The sequence below is a fragment of the Schistosoma mansoni genome, assembly GCF_000237925.1.
Source record: "Schistosoma mansoni, WGS project CABG00000000 data, supercontig 0049, strain Puerto Rico, whole genome shotgun sequence".
NCBI classification, from domain to species: domain Eukaryota; kingdom Metazoa; phylum Platyhelminthes; class Trematoda; order Strigeidida; family Schistosomatidae; genus Schistosoma; species Schistosoma mansoni.
Window position 1 is genome coordinate 1,127,957 of NW_017386028.1, and position 10,854 is coordinate 1,138,810.

The following is a 10,854-nucleotide window of genomic DNA, read 5'->3' on the forward strand; positions in this document are numbered from 1 at the left end:
TATATGATTTACTATTCTCAAGTTATTCTTAGTCTGTTAGTCACAGTTTCTCACAATTACAGCTACCTTTGGCTAGATCTTGTGCAAAGGTTATTTTCTATTTTATGGTGTGATGTGGTCTGATTTTGTTTGTACATAAACCAAGTATATTTGAAACACATGATTCGTATCGCGGAAGCTAAGATTGGTGCTCTGGACTTAACAGGCAGGACTAGACGGAAAAAGGACCAGTAGGAACTCTAGGTTGCCCGTACTGATGTATGCATCATTAGTTTGGTCGTATGAGTCAGCGTACCTAAATCGACAATCGCATTTCGTGATAATCCTATAGCTAAGGTTATAACACAATGCAATAAAGATTTAAAACACAACAAAACGTTATGATAATCGTTAATGTATGTGACAAATTGATGGTTCTTTCCTTAGAAAGAAGTTATATGTAAAGGTAAGTAAACCACGCGTTGAGACTAAAAGATAATACATTGGATAGGAAGAAACTATTCCATCTAATTTGGACGAAAGTTCTTATATAAAAGATAATATATTCAGAAAATTCAATTGTTAATTAGTTATTAGGGATTCCTTTCAAATAATTATTCATTTTGGACTCAATACTTGTTGAAAAACCGTCACCGAGGTTTCTTCGCTTGTTTATCTACATTTTCTGCTAGCATTTCCTCAAACATTTCAAGAAAGTACTGTCGTACGTATTTAAAGTCCATAATTCTGTCTATTGTCAAAAGTGTCTATGAACGTGGATAATAACAAATTTAGGATTACTAATAAACAGAAGCATATACCGGTGAATGTCCTTTTTAGTGTCCCAGAAGAATGTTTGTCAGATATCGTTTTCATACATTTTAACTCTACTTTGACAAACTTTCAGCAAGTATTGAGAAAATGTAAAAGTTATTTTTAATATTAATCCTCAGCATATTTCAAAAGCAGATGAGTTTCCATCGATGATAGGTTATAAAACTTTGAAATCCCTGTTTTAGAGCAAGGAGACTAAAAATTCCTTAGATTTAGAGTCTGTGACATTAAAAAAGGATATTTTTATTGAAATTTGACGCTGTCTGAGTCTTATTAAGTCCTCAAGGTAGCAACAGACCCAGTAATATTTTGGCTACACATATATAAAAGCCCAGCCTTACCATAAGCTAGGAAATTGAAAATGAATACCTTGCAATTATCAAGAACTTGTGATAGTTTTAAGATTAATAAAGTGCTTAAATGTCCATATCCTGGATTATTTTGATAACTTAACAAAATCCCTTTGAGGTTTAGCATTGGTGAATGAAAAAGTTTCATCACTCTAGAGAGTCAGTTTTATACTACTGTTATTAATTCAGTAGCATATATTGTATGGACTAAAGTAGATTAAACAGCTTCGATAGAAGACTGTCTAAAATGTACAATTTTCGAATTGTCAGTCGTTAATCACCAGATACCAGTATTTCATGAGAATCAGCCTCAAGCAAATGATTCTCAGAATCTTGGAATCTAACACCATCTTTAGTAGGAGTAAATTTGAAGAACTCTTAAGCTAGCTGAAGCATTAAGTTTACGAAAGTTTAAAGTGCAAGCGCAGCTATCAAGTACGACGAGATAAAATGATGAACAGCTAATTGATGTTGCTAAGTGGTCTCACAGACATGGTGTGATTAATATGTTGAAAATTGTTTCGTAAACTTTCCATAATTATTCATAATCTACACTTACAGTATAAAAGATAGAAATGAAAAGATTATAATTAGTTTCTCATGATTAATCTGTTTATCAAAATTAGGATGACCTGTGTTACTTTGAAATAAATACCATGGTTCATGCAGTTTAGCTAAGATTTTTCAAAGATCATAACATCTCTGGTGTCGGTAAACATTGGATTTATTTCATGTTAGCTCCACAGTTTTAGGAAATTCCTTAGGTGTGAAAATTTCGTAATTAGGAAGTATATCGGATATTCGTTAGATTCAGATCATATATCTCGAAAATAACTAACTCTGAGAAATGGATTATTTTGTGTTCGCGTTTGCTGCATTAGTTACGGTCAATCTAATTTGCCCTCATAACACATCAAGTTCATTTTCCAAAGTATAAATCTTTAGAATAATTAATTTTAAGCAATCCTTTGTGAGGTACTCAGACCCTAAATGGTCTCCATAATATAACCTAGAAATAAACATGTTTCACTTTTACGTAACTTATTTTATGAATACATTAACAACAGTCGGTGCAGAATGACAAATATTCGTTGAAATTTCTGGCCAAGATAAATTCCACCAAGTTGAAAGTACATTTCATTTAAGAATACCACTGGGAACTGCGTAACTACAAATGCCTTCCTTCCTCATTTGTCTGGTAGTGTCTATAGCCACTTAATGACGTGATCCATAGGACCCTAACCACAGAACCTCAATGAGTCGGGACAGGTTAATCCGACCAGTACAATTAAATAATATCTGGGACGGAAGTCACTACAAGGGTACGCGTAAAACGTGATCAAGCTAACGAAACTGGCATTTTGAAATGATAACATTTATTTATTAATCACCTCTTTTATCCCTTAACATGCACTACCAAAACCTAACCTTACTTACACGATAATGCTACCGAATCATAAAACCCCTTCGAAAGGATGGCACGGGATAGAAGTCGAAAATCCTTAGAGGCTAGGTTTCATAAGCATAACTGTAGTACTGAAAATGATATATCCAAAACCTTTTAAATTCAGAAATACGGTGAGACGATGACTAAAGTGAAACATATTTCCATAAGGTGGTCTACACTTTAATACACATCATTGATTTCATTCTCCACACGATCACCAGTAATACACAATTATACAGATCTATAGGCTTATCGACTATTTCTAGTAATGTACAGAGTTTCTTCCAGACCTCGAATTTCTTAGGTGGATTAATATCCAACGGTTAAAGCAGCCAGGACATTTTGTCTGAAAATGATGGAGCAATGTGGTAGTTGAGCTTTCTTTTAAGGTGCGATTAGTAAATAGTGTGTCACCAACTTCGGAAATTATTTCCCTGATGTAAGGTTCATTGTTACTGGTGTTTTGGATGAGTTAATAAAGCTTTCAGAAAATGTCAAACAACAATCACATATCATCAAGATTCACTTTACTTATGTAAACTTCGAGAATGCCATCCACCAGTATACCTCAAGATCTACAAAATTGACCGACAGAGGTCACAAGATCGTACAGAGCCCACTGAAACTATGTTTGTAAATAAGGTTTCGTGAAACTAAAAAACACTACTCGCTACTTCCATATGTTTGAAGTCCAATAAACTCCCACATATGTTTACCAGTGGGTTAAAATGTAGCTTAATATACAGCTTGATTTACCACTTGGGTTTAATTTATTCAAAACGATTGGTTGATAGTGATGGATTTTTGACTACCAGACGAGTTATATGAACGCGTAATCAGAATCCTGACAGGGAGTTAAAAGTGCGAAAGATCTGTACTTACAAGCACCATCGATGGCTGATAGAGATATGATCTACTTGAGTTTAAGTAATAGAACACCAAGTAACATACCAACGATAACTGTCTATGAATTTGGGGTTTTTTGAAAATATTTTAACATTCCCACAACTCTATACAAGGTTATTTCCACCATCTAATCTATCACAAAAAGAATTCATCGAAACAGTTTTCTTTGTTCTCATTTTACAACGTATATTTGCGTCTTTAGCTAGTCCCATGCAATCTGTTTAGCGCGTTTTGTTAAAGCTATCCAATTCATAGAAGAACACTTCTTTAGTTGGGTTCTACTGCAATATAAGGAGACATATGAACCACACCGTCCCCTTCGTCACTACTTTTGATTTTGATCGAACTTTAAAGCCCAGAATCATATGAAACGTTTTTTCTGAAGACCCTTTTAATTAGTGTTGCTTTGTCTGTAGTACTTAGTGCAGCACCAATCCAACTAGGCTGGATATCAATTACAATAGGAAATATGTTGTTCGTACTTTTCAAATTTCTAATACATTCTTTTGATTAGAGCGAGACCTTTGAGTGGTATTTCGTGTCCATTCGATATGACTATTTTGTCAGGTGAAAAACTGATCCATAAATATTACGTCAATATCAAGATTCTTGCACCGGAAAATATCATCTATAGATTTCTTTTGAGATGCTTGAACGTTTTCTTCTAGATACTCCACAATAAACAGTATTGTTAACAATGATCGATCACAAAGTTTTGAACCACTATTTAATTGTTGTTTGCACAACAAAAAACCTAACGAGAGGGCGTAACATAACAAGTATTTACATCGATTACACAAGCAGACATCGTCCCAAAATAATTAGTCACAGTAGGAAATACTATAGGAACACACTAGGTCGGAGACGGATATCCGTGGGATAAGGGGAGGTGTGCATTTTTAGGGTCGACCTTTTTTAACCTCACCCCTCCATGTGGGAAGGCAGCATCGCTGTTATGCTGGTTGTCTGAAGGAAACACCTTACTACCGTCACACCTCTGTACAGTCAGCAGTATGACTTCGCCTTTGGACCTTGGATCGGAAATAATACACGTCAAACGATTTATTAATATTACTATAGATATCAAGCTTAGTGATTCAACAGGTTTACACTACCTAGTGTGAAAATTTACACTTTATAATAATAACAGTAACAATAATAATGCTTTCGATAGATGATATATTTATCTAACTGTTGATCATGGAAAACACAAATTAAGAACAACTGAAAAAAGAACGAAAGAATTGAGCAAATATTGAGTTAGAAAGAACAAAACTATGAGATAATTAGGTCAGTTCCCTAGAAAAGTATATAGATTGCAAAAAACAAGAGTATGTTAGAAAATAATTGCGACACTGTAGTTCTGCACCTCTAATTTTGAACACGTTTGGCATATATACTGTACATTCATGTTCAGAACATGATCAGTGAAAGTAGCACATATACATGAACAACTTGAGATCTCGTTAGAAATTATAATGAATTTTTCAAGGTATTTTTCATAGTCATGTACATAAAAAATAGAATATAGACGAATAAATTCGACAAAAATGTTGGTGAAATTACAAAATGTCGTGCCTGATCTATTTAAAACGAGATTATAAAACATAATGTGATGAAAAGAATCATTCGCTAATAGAACTAGTGCTATCATTTCGGTTTTGGCCCTCAAATAGGCGTCTATAAGATGAAGAGTAACTAAATCGTTGAATCAGTGAATAAAAACACAAGATATTTTGATATCTACTAAGAACAGGATGACTGTACAGTATTAAGCCTGTGAAACAAGGAATTAAAGAAAGGCCAGAATTTACAGCCGTAAAAACTCTTGTTACGATATGTGAGTTGGAAATCTAAAAATTGAATGTAAGAGGAAGAATTTTAGAAGTTATTAATTTCAGAGTTTTGGTTAAATAAGTTATTTTTTAGAAATCTTGGATTGACAAAAGCAGAACTACCAAAATGTGTGGTTTACGAGTAACAGGGACTTGGTGATTAGGGCACCCAGTCTTTGATTATTGTAACATGGATTCAAATATCACTGCAATTATTTTCATTTGACAGCTCGGATAGTATACCTATCTTTCGCGCAGTAAATGTAGCACGACGTAAAATACATGAAGTTTTATTTAGTGAGTTTAGTTAAATAATAGGCATGTTTTTAGTTGATGTTAACCAATAAATTCTGGTCCTCCGTATCAATCGTAATATGGTTAATGAGTGATCTAATAACCCTAAATTTAATCATGGGTCTTGTTCAGAATGAAATAATTATTTACTGGTCAGAGATTTTCAGTGGTCACTCGGTAGACATTAGTGGGAAGTAAAAAACTACTTTCAAAATGTTATACTTACACAGTAAATCATTGCTAATAATATACACTTCAATAGTTAGCTATCAGATCAAAAATATTAGATACAACAGAGCACTTTTTTAACCCAAGAATTTAGAAAATATTACTTGAGTCGTGAATAAGTTGATGAAGACTTTCTACAGTTTTATGTCGTGGGTAGATGCTGAAAACTTAAATTAGTGAGACATTAACCACAAGTTCCGGATGTCTCAATCATACATCACAGAAAAACTCTTCATCCAAGATTAGGGGAGAAGACAATGGTAATATTGATATGCATATATTCCATATATATTTTCAAATAACAGGTGACTACTTAAGTTCTTGCATAATTTTACTCAAGTAAGCCATTAATTAGTATTAATGTATCTCGTGTTATGACTACAATTATCGTATCGAGGTACATTTCTTCACTTGATACGATTGAGATATTAACATTAGCAAACATATAAATCTACCAATCGAAGTTTATAGCCCATCACTGCGAACTACGAAGTCTACTGGACAGTAAACAATATCATGATAACTAAATCTTTGTGATAATCTAACTCTACAATCACGGCTGTGATGTAGCAGCATAACCATTAAGCGGGTCCACATCTACGAAGAAAATAATGACGGTGGAACAAATAACCTACCTTATTTGATGACGTATCTGATGAGAAATTTCCATAAGAAATAGCAGCTATTAAACAGCACCAATAAACAACGTTTAACAACAGTACCAACCATAATGATGTGTAAAATCTTCGTAGCTGAAACCAAAAGCAGACTAAGATATCAGTTCTTATCAGGACAATTTCAAACCAATATTCTGAAACTGACTAAATAACTACCTCTGCTCAAAATTATAGTCAGGTGAAATTAAGCTAACACTTAATACCCACACTTAATATCGGTCTGCTATTTAGGAATATTTCAGTCTACCGAAACCTGTCGGAAGGCGGAAATACATGGCAGATGTCAAGTGAAGAGGGTCGAAATAGACAGCAGTAACATGCTTGGCCACTTTTTATTTAGCTTCAATTTGTGAACATTTCACTAATCAATAGCCATTCATTGTCCACTTAACTCCTTCATGTAATTCGTCCTGATGTTGGTCTTATTGAGCCTTTAGGCTATGGTAATATTGTGCCTCCAGTTAGAATTTTCAGCCTATATAACCAAAAATAAAACGGATTTTTGTACCCGTGTTTGACTGTAGTGTGATAGAATGATTCTGATTTGAATGAAATATATGTCGTACTTGAATTCGTATATATATTCCTCGAAAAATTCATCTAACAACGTAGATAATACAAAGTGGAATACGAAAGTAATTGAAAACCGTATACTTCAAACAGTTCATGATGTAGAATTAGTCAACTGACTTTTAATGAACGTGACTCAACATTTAAAATCAGATAGAAAAAGGCAGGCTAAAAGTATGTGACGAGCAAAGTAGTTGATGGACAAACATACGCATGCAAACAGATATTAAAACGCTACGATTGTAGCAAGTTTAATCACTGTACTCTATTAGATTTTGTCTTAGGGTGTTTAGTTCAACCAGCTGCTTTACCAGCTGATCATATAAAGTCTAATTTATCTTTCTGAAAGAATATTAAATATGCGTTTACAAATGTAAATCGTTAAAGGTCTAACGCTAGACCTTTAACAATTTCGTACGAAATCAACTTTACTGTAATATGTGGCAATATGTTGACAAGTTTTAACTTAGAAACTAGAAATACTTACTGAAGTGTAACGTAAGCTAATAATGGTGCGTAAGGCCATCGCTCCGGTGGATAAGACCTACAAATTATTTTTGAGATAGAATACTTACCAGCATGCCAGTATAAATAGGAAGTCCATAACCATTAGCTAAGCTAAATTCCACAGGATAATTATTGGAATCAGTTGGAGATAACGATGGAATCAGAACACTATCTAACAGTCCTGCGATTGTTAGATATAAGTGTAAACTACCTAAGAATGCACTCGCAAGGCCGAAAAACGCAAAGCTAAATCCTAATATTTGCAGTCCATTCATATACTTAACCAAAACGCGTTCTCCAGATGGGAGGAGTAAGAAACAGTCTCCACGATGTGAGGTTTTTACTTCCTGAACACTGCAATTATCTTGTAGACTCATTTCATCTGGAAAAGCAGCTGAGTACCGTTGAGCTTGAAAAAACGCCACTGACAAGAGCTAAATGGTTCAGACGGTTCAAATGGTTGAGGACGGAATAGAAGAAGCTATCCCTCAACAGGTTTCCGTGTCTAGTAGCAGTGGATCACCAATACCTTCAGGCAGTAACCAAGGTATATTAATTATAATAGAGGAAAAGAAATTAGTAAATCATAATAAGATATTATCCTTAGTCCTTAAGAATAGGTCAAGTTTCCTCTTAAAGGACTCCTGGGAGGTCGCTTGGACTAACTCAATCGGCAGCAAATTCCAGCATTTGACAACTCTTACGGAGTAGAAGTTGTGTCTACAGTTCGTTCTGCTATGTTGGGACTCCAGTTTCTGAGTGTCACCCTTAAGGTTAGTATTGTGGCTAAGCTTAAGCAGATGTTCAAATGGATGGCCAGAAGTATTAAGGATACTGTGGGTCATAAGAAGGTCACCTCTAAGATGCCTATACTCTAACGGATAAAGGTTAAGTGATTGGAGGCGCTTTTCATAAGGCTTGAATTTGAGTCCCCGAACTGATTTCGTGGCTCGACGTTCTATATGCTCCAAGGTGTCCTTATTCTTTTGGAAAGAGGAAGGAAACACTATATTTCCGTACTCTAAATGGAGACGAATAAACTGTTGAAGATTATGTGGAAAGTTCTACCGTCAAAATGGCCGAAAATGAGCTTCAATGTTACCAGTGCAAGGTTTGCTCGAAAGGCGTTTATGTCACAGTTAGCGTACGACTTCAAGTCGTAGGGTACCAACACTTCTAAATCTTTTTCGACTTGAGATACTTCTAAGGGGGAGTTTCTTAAGTTGTAACTGTACTTTGCAACATGTCGCAGATGGACTACTTCACACTTTGAAGTGTTGGAGGTAAGTCTTTTGTCGTCTGCCCAAGTTTGAAGTCTAGTCAGAATGTCTAGTCTAGAATGAACCATATCCGGACCAGAAGAAGTGTCTTTTCTTAGGTGCTACAGTTTTTGGAACACCAAGCCAGTGCTGAGATTCAATTTGGAAAGCCCTGGGCAGTTGCAGATGAAGCTCTCATCAGTATAGTTGATGTGGATCGGTTGAAATGTCCGAGAGTATTGTTCAGCCAAAAGGTTAGCGGCATCACCGTTGCTATTGGCCATCCGTACCTAGCATTTTGGAAACTCCAGTTTCTGCTTGTCAAAGAGAAGCTGCATAACGGAATAAGCTTTTCAAACTGGAGACAAATTTGTCGATAAGCTTGGTCTGGTAATGAAGCCTGTCTTCTCTTATTGCCTTCGCGCATATGTTCCTTATATGTTCGTATTGCCTGTACGTGCCGTTGTTATCAGTTCGTTTATATTCGGCCCAACAGTGCCTTTTGCGGCTTAGCAAACGAAGAGTGCGGCTCTTGATGACTGTAGGTTGTTTGTAGCCTTTTGGGGACCGTTTGAGGAACTGAATACTTAGTAGCACATAAGAGCATGTGTAGTAAGAAGTCCCAGTGAGCATTCACTTCAAGTTGAGGGGGAAAATCCCAATCCACCTGTTGTAGATTGTCCTGTAAAGCTGACGCATTCAGCCGTTTGAAATTCCAGCCCCCGTTGTTGGTGGGATATCTCAGCTCAGTTTTGCTGACAAAACCGAAGGATAGGACGGCGTGATCGCTTTTCCCCAGGGGAGCTAGAATTGAGAGGTCGTCGACTAGGAATTCTTCGTTTGTGAATACCCATTCTAAGCGCGACGGCGTATGGTTGCTTCTCCAACGAGTTGCCGACTTCACATTTTCGAATAACCCCAGATCCCCAATGAGGTTGAAGAACCGAGCTTCAGTAGAGTTGTCACCTCCAATGTAGGTATGTTGATTCTAGGAAGATTGAAGTCCCCTAGAATCAGGATATGAGAGAATCTGAAACGCGTGGAACGTGTTAATCCTTCCAGCATTCGATTGTCATACTCGATGTCATCAGTGGGCTTCCTGTAGATGACCCCGACTAGACACCTTGAGGTGATAGACAACCCTACTGAGCACTATACGGATTCATCAAGATTGAGAAACTCTTGGTTGTGAAGCTGGTGCCCCTCCAGGCATGATCGTATGAATAATGCTACTTCACCCCCAGTCCAGTTCTCCTCTCGTTGAGAAACAAAGACATTCCAGGTACTGCTAGATCCTGGTCCGTAAACTGAGAAGATATCCAAGTTTCAGATATTCCTATCAGATGAGCATCATTAGCGTTGCTAAGTTCACGTAGCTCACCCATTTCATTTGGCAAACTCGCAGCGTTCATGTATAAAAAGTTTATGCTTTCAATTTGGAACGCGTGAGCTTCTTCCTGTATGTCTGTATGAGCCTTACTTGAGTGAACAGGTAGCCTACCTATACAATGTTTTCCGAGTTGGTAGTCCCTGTCCTTTACACGTTTTTTATGATCAAGACAGTCAGCAAGCGGAATGGTCAGCTCCAGCTTGTGTTTGTGCTTGATCCTATTGTCGTGTGGCCTATCCGGATGCATATGGATACCAGTTAGCGACCGACGACTGTTGGCACGAAATGCTTCCAGAGTTGCAGCCGCTATATGGGACGATGGGAAGGTTATCTTCATTAGCCGAGGTCTAGAGTCTCCATCCTTCTTGGCTAGACTCGTCACCTGTTGGGTCAGTGTGTTTTTGAGTTTCAAGGAATGCTTGATGAATTTCCATTCCCGAATATCAGAGTTTGCTTGAGTTGGGTCCATATTTTCCGGTACACCTTGCACAATGATATTTCTTCCGCGGAAAAACGCTTCGCGCGATTCTTTACGGATGTTCCGGATGAGATTTCGCTCAAAATACGGTATGTCGGGC

At 36.6% G+C, this 10,854-nt stretch overlaps 1 protein-coding gene across 1 annotated transcript; it reads right to left on the minus strand.

Annotated features, from left to right (window-relative positions):
• Nucleotides 1–4,079: 4,079 nt before the first annotated feature.
• Nucleotides 4,080–8,004, minus strand: Smp_161540 (hypothetical protein; the record flags this gene model as incomplete). The annotated part of the gene is made up of 4 exons (XM_018790609.1): nt 4,080–4,270; nt 5,872–5,911; nt 7,608–7,664; nt 7,696–8,004. 4 exons carry the CDS (start codon nt 8,002–8,004, stop codon nt 4,080–4,082), a joined length of 597 nt encoding a protein of 198 aa, XP_018646124.1.
• Between the last annotated feature and the right edge of the window lie 2,850 nt (nt 8,005–10,854).